This window comes from Mesocricetus auratus, unplaced genomic scaffold (genome assembly GCF_017639785.1).
Source record: "Mesocricetus auratus isolate SY011 unplaced genomic scaffold, BCM_Maur_2.0 Super-Scaffold_6730, whole genome shotgun sequence".
NCBI classification, from domain to species: domain Eukaryota; kingdom Metazoa; phylum Chordata; class Mammalia; order Rodentia; family Cricetidae; genus Mesocricetus; species Mesocricetus auratus.
The window spans coordinates 81,249,787-81,264,993 of record NW_024429184.1 but is presented as its reverse complement, the minus strand read 5'-3'; the positions used below and the strand labels follow the sequence as shown (position 1 = coordinate 81,264,993).

The 15,207-nt window shown below is 46.2% G+C and overlaps 1 protein-coding gene across 22 annotated transcripts; it reads left to right on the top strand.

Moving 5' to 3' along the window:
• Positions 1-4: 4 nt before the first annotated feature.
• Mbd1 (methyl-CpG binding domain protein 1) lies at positions 5-15,172 on the top strand. Of its 22 annotated transcripts, none has more exons than XM_040741594.1 (17): positions 5-276; positions 1,271-1,405; positions 5,154-5,268; positions 5,357-5,523; positions 5,601-5,683; positions 5,918-5,958; positions 6,309-6,455; positions 6,555-6,683; positions 6,866-6,940; positions 7,053-7,163; positions 7,247-7,315; positions 7,896-8,060; positions 8,383-8,682; positions 8,771-8,917; positions 9,700-9,831; positions 9,919-9,980; positions 14,313-15,172. In XM_040741594.1, exons 2-17 carry the CDS (start codon positions 1,296-1,298, stop codon positions 14,383-14,385), a joined length of 1,926 nt encoding a protein of 641 aa, XP_040597528.1. In that variant the 5' UTR covers positions 5-276; positions 1,271-1,295; the 3' UTR covers positions 14,386-15,172. The 22 variants fall into 22 exon arrangements, with proteins under 22 accessions (XP_040597528.1, XP_040597531.1, XP_040597529.1 ...); XM_040741597.1 differs by having other exon boundaries at positions 7,872-8,060; positions 10,183-15,172; XM_040741595.1 differs by having other exon boundaries at positions 7,872-8,060; positions 9,919-9,992; positions 10,183-15,172.
• The last annotated feature ends 35 nt before the right edge of the window (positions 15,173-15,207 follow it).

The window sequence follows — 15,207 nt, the reverse complement described above, 5'->3', positions numbered from 1 at the left end:
AGCCGCAGTACGCAAGCGCTGGAGCCTCCCCACTGAGGGCAGGCGTGTCAAGACTGCGCACAGGTGTAGGTCCTGGACGGAGCCCAAAAGGCAGTCCGTGGGTTTCCGGTTCCGGGAGTAGCCAACGGCAGCCGAGGCTACAAAACTAGTGCTTTGGCCGAGCCTGCGGTGGAGGAGGAAGAGGAAGAGTGGACCAGGCGGGGCGCGCGGGGCGGAATCTTCCCCATGGGTCCACGGGCCTAGCGCGGTGGAAGCTAAGGGCCGCGTGTCCAGCTGGTGAGACAGCCGTGGGCGTGGAAGTGGAGAGAGCTCAGGAGGAGCTGGGGAGGGATTGGGGCTCCGAAAGCTAGCGGGGAGACGCGAAGGGCCCTGAGGCCGAGAGGAGGAATGGCGTCTTCTGCGTATTGAAAGAAAGCCCTGGGGAAACTGGACAGAAGACAGGAAGGGAAGGGATGTGGCTCAGGGCGATGACAGCAACGTCGAGGCTCTGGGACGAGGATGGAGAGGAATGGAAGAGATCAGAACCTTCAGAGAGATGTCAAACCTCCATGCTAACGGGATAGAAATGGGAACCCAAAGCCGTTAGTGAGCAGACGGGGCCTGAGACAAGTGACAGAACAGATAACAGGGCTAGAATTATGAGGGACTAGAGACTCGTGGAGGACGAAAAGTGGAATGTCAGAAGACTGACACGGGTGGTATCGTCTCCGAAGGCAAGCAGAAATTGAGAGGCAGGTCACTGTGTGAAGGAACAAGGAAATTTCCACAGGATGGTAAGAGAAATGGAGAATGACAAAGTTAAGGGGAAGAGTAGCTAACGCTGGCAGTAGGGGTGAGGGATGAGACTGGAGAGGACTTGTGGGCCAGAAAAATGAGGGAAAATCAGTTTTGGGGAGAGCTCTTGGACTTGAGGGGAGACTGCAGGCTGAGGAATGAAGAGAATAAGGGGACTGGTGTATGGAGGGGTCGGAAGCTCTCATGCATATAAATGCAGCTAAAACACTGAAAGACATTGGAAACTCGAGTCAAGGAAAGTGTAAATTAAGTTAAACTGAAGTAGGGGGCTGAGGACAAGAGACATAGGGACCTCATGCCAGATTGTAGTATATATGTTTGGAGGATGTAGTATGTATGTTGGAGGGTGACAAGAGGGATGACAAGGAAATACATGTGCATGTCTGGGGCAAGTATTAAAGTCAGCACCTGTTGTGGCCTGGAAACAGGTCGCCACTAATTTCTTCCATACCTTACCTACTTCGAATCCTCCTAGGCACTTCTTCATTTCCAAAGTACCTATGGCTGAGGACTGGCAGGACTGCCCAGCCCTGGGCCCTGGCTGGAAGCGACGTGAGGCCTTTCGAAAGTCAGGGGCCTCTTGTGGACGCTCAGACATCTATTATCAGAGGTAATGGGCAGGTTGTGGACAGTGTCCAATGGAGTCGAACCTTGTTAGTAATTAAAGAGGTTTGTTTAACTCTGTGGATGGAGTTAATATTGTGCACGTAGTCAGTCCCTTATTAAAAGTTTGTGTTTTCATAGTCACCCATTGTTAATAAAGCTTATTTGACCAAAGCCAATATTCACAGTGCATTTGTGATTATTCACAGACACCAATGGGCCAGTCACAAATTTGAATTATCTAGTGCTTGCATTCCCAATAAGTTGAACAAGAACTTTTTGTTTCCTTTTGTACTGCAAATCGAGCATCCTTTCCGTAGTCTATTTAGTGCCATATTTTTGTTGCCAAATTTGTTGTTTTAAAATCTCCCAAAAAAGTGCTGAAGTGTATTTCTAGTGTTCTCCTTGTCAGATAAGCTTTCATGAATTACATGTACTATCTGCTTGAGTTACAGTGTTAAAAATCAGAATGGTACATTGTGGCGCCTGCACCACAGCAAGTCTAATGTCTCAGGGGAAAGCCTGAGCAAGTCTGATGTATCAGGCAAATGAAAGACAAGACGTCCCCTTTGTGCTAAGAGAACGCATGGGTGTTTGTGTGTTTATTGCAAGAAGGGAGCAGCCTTATATACAGACTTACAGCACAGTGGAGAAACCCCAGGTGTAAGAGTTCGTGTTTTCATAATTAGAGGTTGATGCCAGTGGGGCAAGGCTGGGGCTGTAAGCCAGGACTAGAAAACAGGATGCACCTGTGGTTATTGGCTGACAAGCAACTCACAGTGGGGGTGGGGGTGGGGGCAACAGTACATCCTGAAAGAGAAGAGGAAACTTGCTGAGATGTGTGTGAGGCTGCTCTGGAAAGAACAAAAATTAACATCTTGTAGTACTTGATGCTCAGAGACGTTGGGAAAGCAGCTGAATCTGTAAATCCATGAACTGATGGCCAGCAAAGCATAGTGAACAACATTGTTATGAAGAAAGCCAAAGACAAATTGGTCAGCATTAGGAAAATGTAAATCATTTAGCTACTTCTGTCTGGCTTGCATGTTTCAGAAGGTGATATGGTATAAAAACATTAAACTTGTGATGTGTGTTCTGTATATCAGGTATCTTCAGAAAAACAAGACCAAAACATCCTCTGAAGCCAGTGTGGTGCTTAATTACTAACTGATCATTTGTAAGAAAAAAATGTTACAGGGTCCTTAAACAGGGTCACATAAAACAAGACCATTGATTAGCTGCTGAAAATGTGACAGGCTTGTTGGAACCCACCTGTGTATTTCCTGTAGTAGCAATGGATCTTCCTGCATGAATTCAGGCTTTGTAGAACTTCATAATACATGATTACTACACATAATGAGAATTGACTATAAGTACATCAATATTAAAATTCCTAAGTGTTGGGGCCAGCCAACCTATTAAACAGTACCTGAAGAGGGGAGTGAGGATTTAGAAAGAGACAACAGACAGATGATGACGTCTGGAGGGCTTTCAGTGAATACTGCAGCAGCTGGGAATCTTTCTCATAGTCCTTTTATACCCAAAGCAAAAGGGGAGGGCAAAAGCATTCCTTAACCATGGTTCAAGGAACAAACAAGCATAATCACTTCCTTAATTCTCAAAACATCTAGTAACTACACCTTTGGTCAAACATCCTGTTATTTGGCCTTGAGGAGCAAGAACAAGCTTGAACTCTCTGACCTTAAATCAAGATGGAATGGAGTCACTGTGGGCTCCCATACACAAGCATGTGTTAGAGTGTATTCATGATACACCTACTAACATTTCTACACCCTTTATGTAAGTTGTCATTTCCCTAAAAGAATATTACAAAATTTCAGACATTTTTCAACTTTGATGTTTTTAACTTGGTACATATGCAATTGTATAAAAATTTCAAAACTTACAAATAATTGTCAAAAGGTAAATATTTATCAGACTAGTAAATGGGTTTGTTAGTTTTGTGGATGTTGGTAGGAAATACGATACTTCTGGGCCAGAGATAAAAAAATTTCTCACAGTAGTATCAGAATCTAAAACATCTGTTTTTGACATTTCCTAGAATACCAATTCCCATAGGATGATATAAAGAAGGCTAAGTAGCATATGTGCTGCACTGTGTATAGGAAAGGCAGCCTGTATATTTGAGATTAGATAATCAAGTATCAGTATGATAAGCATTGCTGTCCTTTCCCTTGGAAGGAGACCTTTTCAAAAGTTACCTGTTTTTACAAACAATAAGAACGTTTGTTTCAGGAGATAATGAATACCTCTGATGATTCTTGTAGAAGTGAAGTGAAAAGACCTCAACATTAACTATTTATACTTTGTATTGAATATAGTTTCATTTTCATGTTTTAAAAAGAATAGTTCATTATAAGCTTTCATGGTCATACATTTGGTATGTAATACATAACATTTAAGTATTGGCTACTTGTCTAGTGTTCATAGAGCCTTGAGTTTGATTTCCAGCACTACATACACTTCTGAAATCCTACCACTGGGGTAGAAGAGGCAGGAGGATCAGAAATTCTAGGTCATCTTTCTTTACATATGAGTTGTATAAGCCCTCTGGGTTAAAATGATATCCCCATCTCAAAGCAAACCAAACCAAACCAAAATACATATTTATATGTTACTTGCTTAGTAAGTATTTGGTGTTGATTTTTACTCATATTTTCAACACTCATGATGTTACATGTTGTAAGTATGTTTATGTGTCTTCATTTTTATTCATTTTGGAGCAGGGTCTCTCTATAGATCCCTAGCTATACTGGAACTGATTGTATAAATTAGGCTGGCCTTAAACTCAGAGATGCACTCACTTCCCTTTGCCTCCCAAGTGCTGATATTAAAGACATGTGCACAGTGCCTGTCTGATTATGTGTCTGTATACAGTTACCATACTAATACAATCTGAGAAATATACAAACTTCAGTGATTATAATACACTACACTATACACCTAAGCTAGATATTGATATAGTCATACATTGCTTACTGGTACCGATACATTCTGAGAAACATGTTATTTAATGACTTTTTTCATATTAAAATCATAGATTATAAAGCTAGAGATGTGTGGTGTCATTAGACAATGTAATCTTAGGGCATTGTTGGATACCACAAAACTGTGTATATGCTATGGAATGTGCTCCTCTGCTGAATAGAAATTCCAAGATTAAATCAAACACGGAAGTCAAGAGAAGCAGTAATCATTTAATTATATTAGTTTACTACTAGCCTAACATTGCATTTCACACTACATTAATTTTTTTCATATGTAGGACTCTAAAATGATAGAAATCACACTAAGTTCATAAGCCAGTAATTGTAATTTTTATTAATCAAGTATGTAATGTATATCAGTGTGCTACAGGTATTACACTAGGCTTGTTTACACTAATACCACAACAGATGCCTATATCACATTGTGTATGTGACATTAAAATTATTATAGTATTGCCAGATAATAGAATTTTCCCCCTGTATTATAATTTTATGGGATTACCATAGAATATGTGATGGCATGGATCAAAATGAGGTTCACAGCTGTATTACTAATTAACATTTGTATGCATTGATATTTATATTCATATTTTGTATTCCTGTTACTTAAATTGAGGTAGGACTTGGGTGGGGCTCACAGGCTGAATCCAGATTGCTTCCTGCATCTCACCACATCTGTGGGGATATTGTATGGGTGGCATGACATTAGCTCCCTCTTGGTGCAAACTCATTGTGGTTCATTTTCAGCCCCACAGGAGATAAGATTCGAAGCAAAGTTGAACTGACTCGATACCTAGGCCCTGCGTGTGATCTTACTCTCTTTGACTTCAGACAAGGCATCTTGTGCTATCCAGCTCCCAAGGTACTTTACAATGTCAGTGTCCATGCTAGGGCAATGTGTCACATGATACCCATGTACTAACCCACACTCTTCTTGTCTTCATCTCCAGACCCATCCTGTGACTGTCCCCAGAAAGCAAAAAAAGAAGCCTTCTAAACCAGCCAAGGCTAAGAAACGTCAGGTTGGGCCGCAGAAGAGTGAGGTCAGGAAGGAGACTCCCCGGGATGGGAGTAAGGCTGGCTCTGGCACAGCTCCGGCTTCGTTGCCTGCTCCCGGGTGAGTGTTGGCTTAAGGTGAGCCAGGTGGGTGAGGCGTGGGATTGGGAGTACATAGCTCTGCTCTCTTCACTTTAGGTGCTGTGAGAATTGTGGGATCCACTTCTCATGGGATGGTATCAGAAGGCAGAGGCTCAAGGCATTGTGCAGAGACTGCCGAGGTAAGTCCCTAGGGGTAGGAGACAGACCACATATTAGACCCAGCGCCAGGCTAAGCTGGAGGTTGTGTGGTACATGTCAGGGTAGAGGCTTTGGGCACACATGGACTCAGCCTGTGACCTCACTCTTTTGTCATAGGCAGAATGGTGAGAGTCAGGGTTCAGGTAGTAGCTGAAGCCATGTGTCTGTGTGTGTTGCTTCTTTTCCATTTCTCACCATTCTTCTTCTTCCACCAGCACAGAGAATTGCCTTCAACCGAGAACAGAGAATGTTTAGGGTAAGAACACTATGTTTTCCATAGTCGATAAGAGAGCAGGCTGTCATAGGACTGATGGAGGGTTTAGGAGTCATGACAGGTCTATAATGCATGATAGGTTGGTTGTTTTTGTTGTTGATTTTTGAATTCAGACCAGGCTATTGGTTTGTTTGTAGATGTGATAATGGGAATTAATGGGGTATTAGTAGAAGGAATAGTAGTGGCTTTGGTGTTGGTAAGCTAATCAGTAGTTTATTAGCTATAGTAAGGAGGTTAATGAAAGACTAATAAGCATGGCTAACATTTGGAAGGATAGTGGTCCTTGAGTGCCCTACCTAGGCTTCTAATCTTACCCCATGCATTTCTGACAGAGAGTTGGCTGTGGAGAGTGTACAGCTTGCCTTGTAAAAGAAGACTGTGGGACTTGCTCCATCTGCCGCCTACAGCTGCCACACGAGGTGGCCTCAGGACTCTTCTGCAAGTGTGAGCAGAGACGCTGCCTACGGATTGTGGAGAAGGTGAGTCAGTCAGATGAGGTGGGCCAAGGCTCTCCTTAGTTCCTGGCCTTCAAGGCCCTGACCCCATACATCACAACTCCACTCCCCTTCCCCCCACAGAGCCGAGGGTGTGGAGTGTGTCGGGGTTGTCGGACCCAAGAAGACTGTGGCCGTTGCCGAGCCTGCCTTCGCCCTTCCCGCCCTGGTGTCAAGCGTCAGTGGAGGTGTATGCAGCGGCGCTGCTTTTGGGTGAGTCAGGTGGAAGGACCTGTGCTGGCGGAGCACAGCTGGACCAGAGCTCACTCTGCTATTAAATTTACCACCATGGCTGCTGTTGCTTCCACCAGTCTGGCTTTGCCTGCCTCATGTCTTATTTTCTTTTCTGTCCCATGGTCATCTCCTTGGTTCTGCCTACCTGCTTTCTCTGCCAGCACTTTGCTCATCGCTTCCATGGCCACCCTCAAGGATGTCACCGATGCCCTCCCCAGGTTGTGGTTTCCCCCACTGTGAGTGTCTGACTGCACACTCCACCTGACCAGTCAATGCATGCTTCCTGCACTCCTGGGGGTCCAGTGTCGACATGCTACCACCAAACCTTAGCTGCCTTTCCACTTCTAGGGTAAACGTAAGTGTCGTAAGAGTGGCTCGAAGGTGGCTGCCCAGCATCACTCCCAAGCTCAGCCACTGCCTCCACTTCCTGCAGCGCAGCAGCCACAGCGCACAGAGCTGGTAAGGCCCTGGTGGGCAGGGGGAAGGCACAACCCTAAACTTACTCAGGACCTACCCTGACCCCAGCACATTTGCCTCTGCAGCACATCAGCGACCTAGCGCCCACATCACCTGCTGAGTTCATCTATTACTGTGTAGACGAGGACGAGCTAGTGAGTGGCCCCACCTTACTTGGATAAACCTAGATGCTCCTGATGCTTCTCTAACCCCAAGGAAGCAGATGCTGTAATGGGAATAGTAGGGAGTAATAGTGCATACTATGATGGAGAAGCAATTCCTGGGGAAGAAGTGGTTAGCAGTGTGGTGCTTACTGTCAGATGAGCCAACATCAATGGACGGTGCATGACAAACAGACTGAATGGTGACATTCACAAGGGTGCAGGTAAATACGTTTGTGTAGAGTGACTAGTCAACACATGTGGCAGTGATGAGGACTAATGGAAGGTCAGCAAAGTCCTGGTGGAAGTGAGGGCCAAAGACAGTGTCTTGATAGCAGGTGCTCTAATGATACAGTAATGGAGCAGCCTCAATCCTAAAGGTCTTGGAGACCAGCCGGCACAGCGATTGTGGCATATTTTGGCAGATGCTGAGGAGAGGTTGTGGGCTGAGCTTCATGTGTAGCTAGCTCCTCCAGAGGGCTAGAGGAACACCAGGAACAGTAGTGAAAGGGGTGTTGAGGATGGCCTCTCCTAGTCTTAGTGACAGTAGCACCGTTCCCCTCCACCCCAGCAGCCCTACACGAATCACCGGCAGAACCGCAAGTGCGGGGCCTGTGCAGCCTGCCTACGGCGGATGGACTGTGGCCACTGCGATTTCTGCTGCGACAAGCCCAAATTCGGGGGCAGCAACCAGAAGCGCCAGAAGTGTCGTTGGCGCCAGTGCCTGCAATTTGCCATGGTGGGTGGGGCAGGAAGGGTTAGGTGGATGGGCTAGGTTGGGCCTGGCCCACCCCCATGTTTGGGAGTGGTGGGCAGGCCTGGTAGATGGGTGGGTGGTGTAGTGACTCCAGTTGAGAATTTGCAGACATGTGTTGGGTTGAGTCCAGCTCTCCTGCCATTGCTAACAGGAGATTAATTAGCAGACTCAGTGATGAGAGCTCATGTTAGCAGCAGGGTATCTGCTGGGTCTGACGGGAAGTTAGCAGGCACATTGAGTAGGGCAGGGTGGGTAAGGTCAGATGGCACCAGGTTGACCATAGCTGTCAATCTTTTTCTCACAGAAGCGACTGCTGCCCAGTACTGGGTCAGGGTCTGAGGAGGGAGTAGTATCGCCTCCACGTCATTCTTGTCGAAAGAGGCTTGGTTCTCCTCGACAACTCCGTGTGAGCCCTTCCTTAAAGGCCCCTTTGGCTGTGCTTACAGCCCCACCAGGCCCTGCTCAGGCTTCAGCCAAGCAGCAAGCAGGTAGAGACTCTGTGCTGCCCCCACCTGACACAGACCTTGTGTTTTTACGAGAAGGTGCCAGCAGTCCTTTGCAGGTGCCTGGTCCTGCTGCAGCTTCCTCTGAAGCCCCATTACAGGTAAAGATCTCCCCCCACTCTTCTAAGCTCCACCCAACCTTGTGCCATGGAGCTGAGACCAAGATTGTTGCCCTCCTTTCTTATGCAGGAGGCCCAGTGCTCTGCCCAGAGTTGGGCTGTGACCTTGCCTCAGGTGAAGCAAGAAAAGGCCGATGCTCCAGAGGAGTGGGCAGCAGACACAGCCTTCCTGACTTCACCCACATCGCAGCCTGGCTGCCCTAGCAAGGTTAGGGAGGTAATGAGTGTCCTATGGGTGCCATACAGGTGGTCTGTAACCAGAATTATAGTGAGCCATGATGGTGGCACTTTGAACAGTGATGGTGTGCTGCTGATGACCAGTCTGTTGAATTATCTAGCACATCTAGCAGGTGCCTTACTCTCCACAGGCAACTAAGTTTGCCTGCCATACTGCCCAGCTCTCAGGAGACTGAAGATGGTTGAGGAAGGGCAGAGAGGTGGCATTTCTTAGTGATAAAAGTGAGGTCTGTCTGCATAGTGGATTGGCTAATAAAAAAAAAAAACTTGCCTCAGGCTGGCAAGTGAGGAGCCGCCCTCGCTATCGCTATTGCCGTTAGAAGATGGCGCTGACATCCACTGTCAGTTGGAGTTAACTGTCGCTGTCAGTTGGAGTTAACTGTCGCTGTCAGTTGGAGTTAACTGTCGCTGTCAGTTGGAGTTAACTGTCGCTGTCAGTTGGAGTTAACTGTCGCTGTCAGTTGGAGTTAACTGTCGCTGTCAGTTGGAGTTAACCGTTTAAACTGTGCCTCTCCCGTGACGTCATCTGGGGTGATGTGCAAACCACCAATCCCGGCTCTACACATCTCACTCGGAGCTCCTAGGCTTATATAAGGGGCTGGGTTTCTTAGCTTGGGGTCTCCCTCTAAGAAGCTGATCATCTATCTCTCAAGATGCATTAAAGCTTTACTGCAGAAGGATCCGAGTGTTCTGCGTCGTTCTTGCTGGCGAGACGGTAGCGCGGGACACTGTCCTAACTACTGCCTTTCTTTATTCTCCTAGGCAGTACACACAGACCTTGTACCCGTGAAACAAGAACCCCCTGGCCCTGAGGAGGACAGAGAAGAAAACAGAGAAGATTATATCTCTGCATCAACCCCAGAAGAGGAGACAGGAGGGGTTGGCACACCAGTGGTCAGTGCTGGGGGACATTCCCACCCTACCCTGACCTTGCCTTCTCTCCTCCTGTCATGCTGACCCATGATGTTAATTCTCTCCTAGATCACAGAGATTTTCAGCCTGGGTGGAACCCGCCTCCGGGATGCAGCAGCCTGGTTGCCAAGGTGCTCCATACAGTTAGGTGTGGGGATGGGGTGGGTGCCAGCCAGATGTGGGCCCTGAGTTTTAAACCTAGGGTCAGTGATTTGATTCGGTGCAGAGGGGCATAAAGGCCTGTAAACGTTCCACTGCACAAACTGTAAGGGAGGGAGTGTTTGTGCAGCACTGTGAAGATTGCTCTTGAGATCCAGAATGTTGGTATTCCAGGGCTCTCCTCTTGGGAAAGGAACAGAAGGACTGATTCGCCGTGATGAAATTGGAAAGAAAACAGATCAAGTGAGGCTGGTCCCCTTTTAAGGGTCAGACTTTACATAAGCATTCTTACTCAGAAGATCACCATTTGTGGTCTTGAAGGCCTTAGAAGTCTCCAAGTGTCCATTATTGGGTGAACTGTCTCTGATGGTGGGAAGAATGTGTGTCACACAGATGACATTAGACTTGCACAAGCAGTGGAGTGAGTTAGGGGATTGGGCTTTAAGTGGCTCTGTGGGCCGAGTCTATGTGTAGCTGTGTGATCTCAAGTGTAATTCCCACTTCCTAGAGTAGCCTCTGGGTAGATTTGGGCTGTGTGTCACAAACCTTTCCTGTTGAGTTTACTGTTTCAGATACTGTGTAGAACTGTCCCCTTAAGTCTAGTAACAGAGGTCAGGAGACATGCCATTGTGGTAGTGGAAGGAGGTCCCACCCCCAAGGTTTAAAAAAAAATCTACTGGGCCAACGACCTGGATTCCATTGTTCCCACACACCAGTTTTAATCGCTAGGAAACCCAGTAGTGTAGGAAATGGAGGTGACTAAGACCCTGCCTGGTGTACAGCAGATGGGAACTTCCATTGGTGATGATACTGCAGCCTGTAAAGCTTACTCACGAGGAGATAGAGAATCCCTGTCTCCCGGGAGCTTACGATTTTCTGGAAGATGCAATTCCCTCTTAACAGAGAAGTGCTGTACTGTTTACCTTGCTAGTCTGTAGAAGAAAGGAAAGTGACCATTGGTAAATGGATGCAGATGCAGAGTAGTAGGAGATGGTTGTGTGATGCTCTTTTTTATACATGGCAAACCTCATTCAACAGACAGACCTGCTCCCTCTTCCCTAGGTCCAAGGACCTTAAAAAACCTGAAGCTAAAATGCAGTAGACTGGAGGCTTCTGCTGACTGTAGGACTGGAGATGATATTTGCAGACCGGCTTTGTGAGAAACAACCTTGACCTGCCAGGTGCTGGGCCCTGGCCTGGTTGCAGAGCTTGTTTGTGAATCAACCCTAGGAGAAAAACTGGCGAGCACAATCGAGGAACAGGCATGCTTAGTCCTTGAAGCTTAGAGGAAGCAAAGTGGAAAGGAAGAAAAAGTGTAGAAGGCTGAAAGAACGTCCGCTCCTCCCAGGACTGCAGCTCGATGAAAAGCTGGACGTAGGGGTAGGGAAGAATATAATTGAAGCCACTACAAACCACTCAAACAAGCCATCTTCGTAACTTGGTTGATGGTTTCTGGATGACACCTGGCAGTTATTTTCTCAGGGAAACAGCAGTTGAAATGCTACAGAATAAAGGAGGAAAAGGCATTGCTGTTTGGTGTGCTCCTCCTGTGGGGCCACTTAATGAACCCTCACAGTAGTCCTTAGGAAACCTGAGTGGTACTGTGCACTTTTGCAGGTGGGTAAACAGATTCAGAAGAGATGAACCCAGTGTTAGACAGCTAGTGTTAGTAGAGTCTAGAAATACACCAGGCTATAAAAAGCTTTGTTCTTTAATCCACTAAACTGTTAACTGCAGTCTTTTGTGCAATAATGTATATTACAATAACAGTTTTAGTGACTTCAAAAATACCAGTGAATCACTATGAATACTGCAAGACATCCTTTATACTTTTGCCTCTGTGTGGTTTAGGGAATGCCCAGGCTATGGGTGGATGGGGTTACCTTCTCATCAGGGCATTGGCTCATCTAGAATCTAGGTTCCCTGAAGGCCCTAGATGCTGCATAGGATCCCTCAACCTAGAAAGTGTGTTCTTCCCCACTGCTGCTGACAATTTCCTTGAGCCCAGATGGTCTCACGTTAGCCAGAGCAGTACTTGGAGCTAAAACTGCCAGCCTGGCCTGGCCTTTCCTGGCAGCATATTCTCTCTGATGACCTTTGTGTTTGTTTCCTGCCCTTAGCTCAAATGTTTGTTAGGAGGCTGAATTAACTTATGCACGGAGTCCTGCCCACAGGCCGGTCTTGGCTCAGCCTTACCTCACTTTCCATACTTAAATGCCAAAAAGAAATGTAATTGGTTGCTTAGCCAGCTTTACCGGGCCAGGACTGAGTGCCTCATCATACTTTGTGTCCTGTGTGCCCCACTTGCTGTAGCTTAGTCCCAGCCCTGCTGCTTTAGGTAATTTCATATGGGGATTTCTCATTTCTTATTTCCAACTTACAAGGCACAGCTCTGTCAGCTTCTACTCTTCCTTTGCCCTGATTTGCCTAGTTCTGTCCTGCAGTCACATTGGTTTTTCACCCCTAGAGCACACCACTTGTCCCTAGTAGTCTAGCAATTCTGATGGTGAAGTTCTAAGGGTAACAATGTCTTTGGTTGGCATTTGACCTGTGAACAAAGATTGTGGTTACTATGTGACTAGGGTACGATCAAAAGATCAGAACTACTACAACAAAGAGTAGTGTATGTGTTTTAAGGGAGTTTTGGGAAACATTTTGCATTACATAATTTTGGGAGATGGTTCAGTAGCCTCTAAGGCTGTCATTTGTATGTAATGCTGGAACTTAAAGTATTCAGGACAGGCTGGCAGGAAGGGAAGGTGGATGGACACATGGGAGCCCATGAACAAGAGTTGGAATTCAAGAAGATGGCCTGGAACCATGTCAGTGTCTCACCGTCTCCAGCTTCGATGACATTTACGTCCTGCAGAAGAAGCTAGTGTCCTTCGTCAGAGTGAAGTAACATCTGGCCTAGGACTAAGAGAAGCTGAAGGAAGAGCCCAGGGAAGTTGTAGCAGCTGAAGGCCTGGCTGTAGGACTTGCTGTTTCCCCATACCAAGGTGAGACAGCAGATTAATGACTGCTTGTATGAACTGCAACATGCCTGGTATCCCTGCACCAACTTCCCAACAGCCTGCTGCCGCTTCACTTCTGCTAACCACAATGTTTCTGTGGATTTTCTTAACTAGAAGCCTATGGGGAAGGATTCTGGGAAGCATAGTCTAGTCAAGGGGACATGTTAGAAAGTCACCCTGCCATGATTCAGCTCCCAAAGGTCTCACCACTCACCTAAGGATAACTGACAAAACTACATTGCTGAAAATGTAAAGCTGAAGACCATGGATTTCATGATGGTCCCAGCAAGCAAAGAAATCCTGTCAAGCTCATCCATAACAGTCTTGCTGGTCTCAGCTGTTATTTGTGTCACTCATCCAGTTATTGAAAACGTGACCCATAGTTTTCACTGTACATGATACCAAGATCCAGAAATGCAATTTTATAAACTGCATCAATATGTATCACCAGTGATAAAAGATCTCCAGTTTATTATGGACCTTGATGTCCAAAACATAGAATCTAGTGTACTATGGAGAAGCCAGCCCTTGTTTGAGTTTTTTTGAGATTCTATAGAAGTTGGAAACAATTATTTCTATTTCTAAGCTGTTCTATTTTAAAGTTATTTTAAAACAATTTTCTTGTTCTATTTACTGGTTTTTATGTTAGTGTTTCTTTGAGAACTGTTTGGTGGTGGTAACAGTGTTAACTGCTATGGAAAAATTGGGATTATGGGTGGCCAGATGAAGGTCAGTTCTGTCATTTCCTTAGGCTTCAGATTGGGGTGGCTGCAGGCTAGGTAGTGTGCTTGCTATTCATCTACCTTGCAGTCGCTAAGGTCCCTCCAGGCCTAGGCTGGTTGAGAAGAATCATTGGGTGGCTTCCGTGCTAGGCACCCTGGGGCAGAGCCTGGTGTATGAAAAGCTGGCTTCACCCTTCAGAGAATGGCGAAAGTCTAAGTTGGGAGTTTCCTTCCCAGGCTCATGCCCTGAGCTCAGGATGGTGACCTGCTGCCTGCAAGCATCTGGCTGCCTCCAAGGGTCAGCTTCCCCATGCCGTCCCAAACTCATGAACAGGACCTCGGGCTACACGAATCTGAAGGGTGTGGGGCTGGCAGACCCAGTCTTTGAGGTCTTTCACAAACCCTGCTCAAGGAGTTTCTTCCCTTCTGTGGAGGGTATGTGTGCTGGGGGTGGGGGGAGACCTGTCTAAAGGCCAGCACTTAGAGCCACTCAGATGAAGGACCTGCCCCTCCGGACATTGCCAGGGAACCCAGACATCTTAGTTTTTTTCTTTCTTGTTTGTTTCAGGCTACATAAACTGTTAGCAGTAAATGAAAATGAGTATTTTACTGAACTGCAGTTGAAAGAAGTAGTACTGTAGGAGAGAAAAACTATTAAGAGAAGAAAGACATTCTTTTGTGGCTGAAAAGCTGAACTGGAATTCAGGAAATGGCATCCAAATCTAGAGATGTACCGTATAGAACATCTGAAGTGGTTGGGTTCCAAATAACTAAGCATGCAAATTTGAAGAAAAGCGACCTTAAGAGGGTATACATGAGTTCCACTCAGATTATTAGTGTCTGTCAGTGACCCACCTTGTTACTGCCCCTCCCCCATCTGCTTTTCTGGTCTTTGCCCCACAACTTAAGAACGGGTACCAAAGTAGCATTCATAATTGGCTCTACAACATTGTAACTCCATCTTATCACTTATGGGAACTACAGCTCTGGTCCCCAAGTGTGCCGAGGACCATCCAGTTCCCTGGATTGTGTTGCCAATTTTGCCTGGGATCTGATGCTCAGGAATTGAGTAGCTGACCTTGTGATCCAAAGTCCGGGTCCACATTGATGCCTCCATTCAGACTTTATTGTGTTAAGCCCCTAGACTACTTACTGCCCCACCAGTACATCACACCTGTCTGCTTCCTGTGTTCTCCCAAAGTGTAAGCCCTGTTCTCTGTTCAGTGCAGTGGGAAGATGCTGTACGCAGCTAGTACTGGTTGTGTGGCTCTATATAGCACTTAAGCTCTTTGAGCTTTAATGGACTTCACTGTAAAATAAAGCTGATGATACCTTAAGTTCCTTCAACCCTGTACGATTGTTGTCAACCTCAAAGGTTGTTTCTGGAAATAATTTGCAAATTGTAAAAAAACAAAAACTACTCAAGCATAAGGTTGCCATGTGATTATTACCGCCATCAAGAT

What these genes read in the sequence shown, in the direction of transcription:
- Mbd1 (XM_040741593.1), top strand. Translation starts at nt 1,296, where the DNA reads ATGGCTGAGGACTGGCAGGACTGCCCAGCCCTGGGCCCTGGCTGGAAG. An exon ending in GAGAACAGAGAATGTTTAGG is followed by an intron (nt 5,959 to 6,308) that starts GTAAGAACACTA and finishes CATTTCTGACAG; the next exon opens with AGAGTTGGCTGTGGAGAGTG. An exon ending in AGCCACAGCGCACAGAGCTG is followed by an intron (nt 7,164 to 7,246) that starts GTAAGGCCCTGG and finishes TTGCCTCTGCAG; the next exon opens with CACATCAGCGACCTAGCGCC.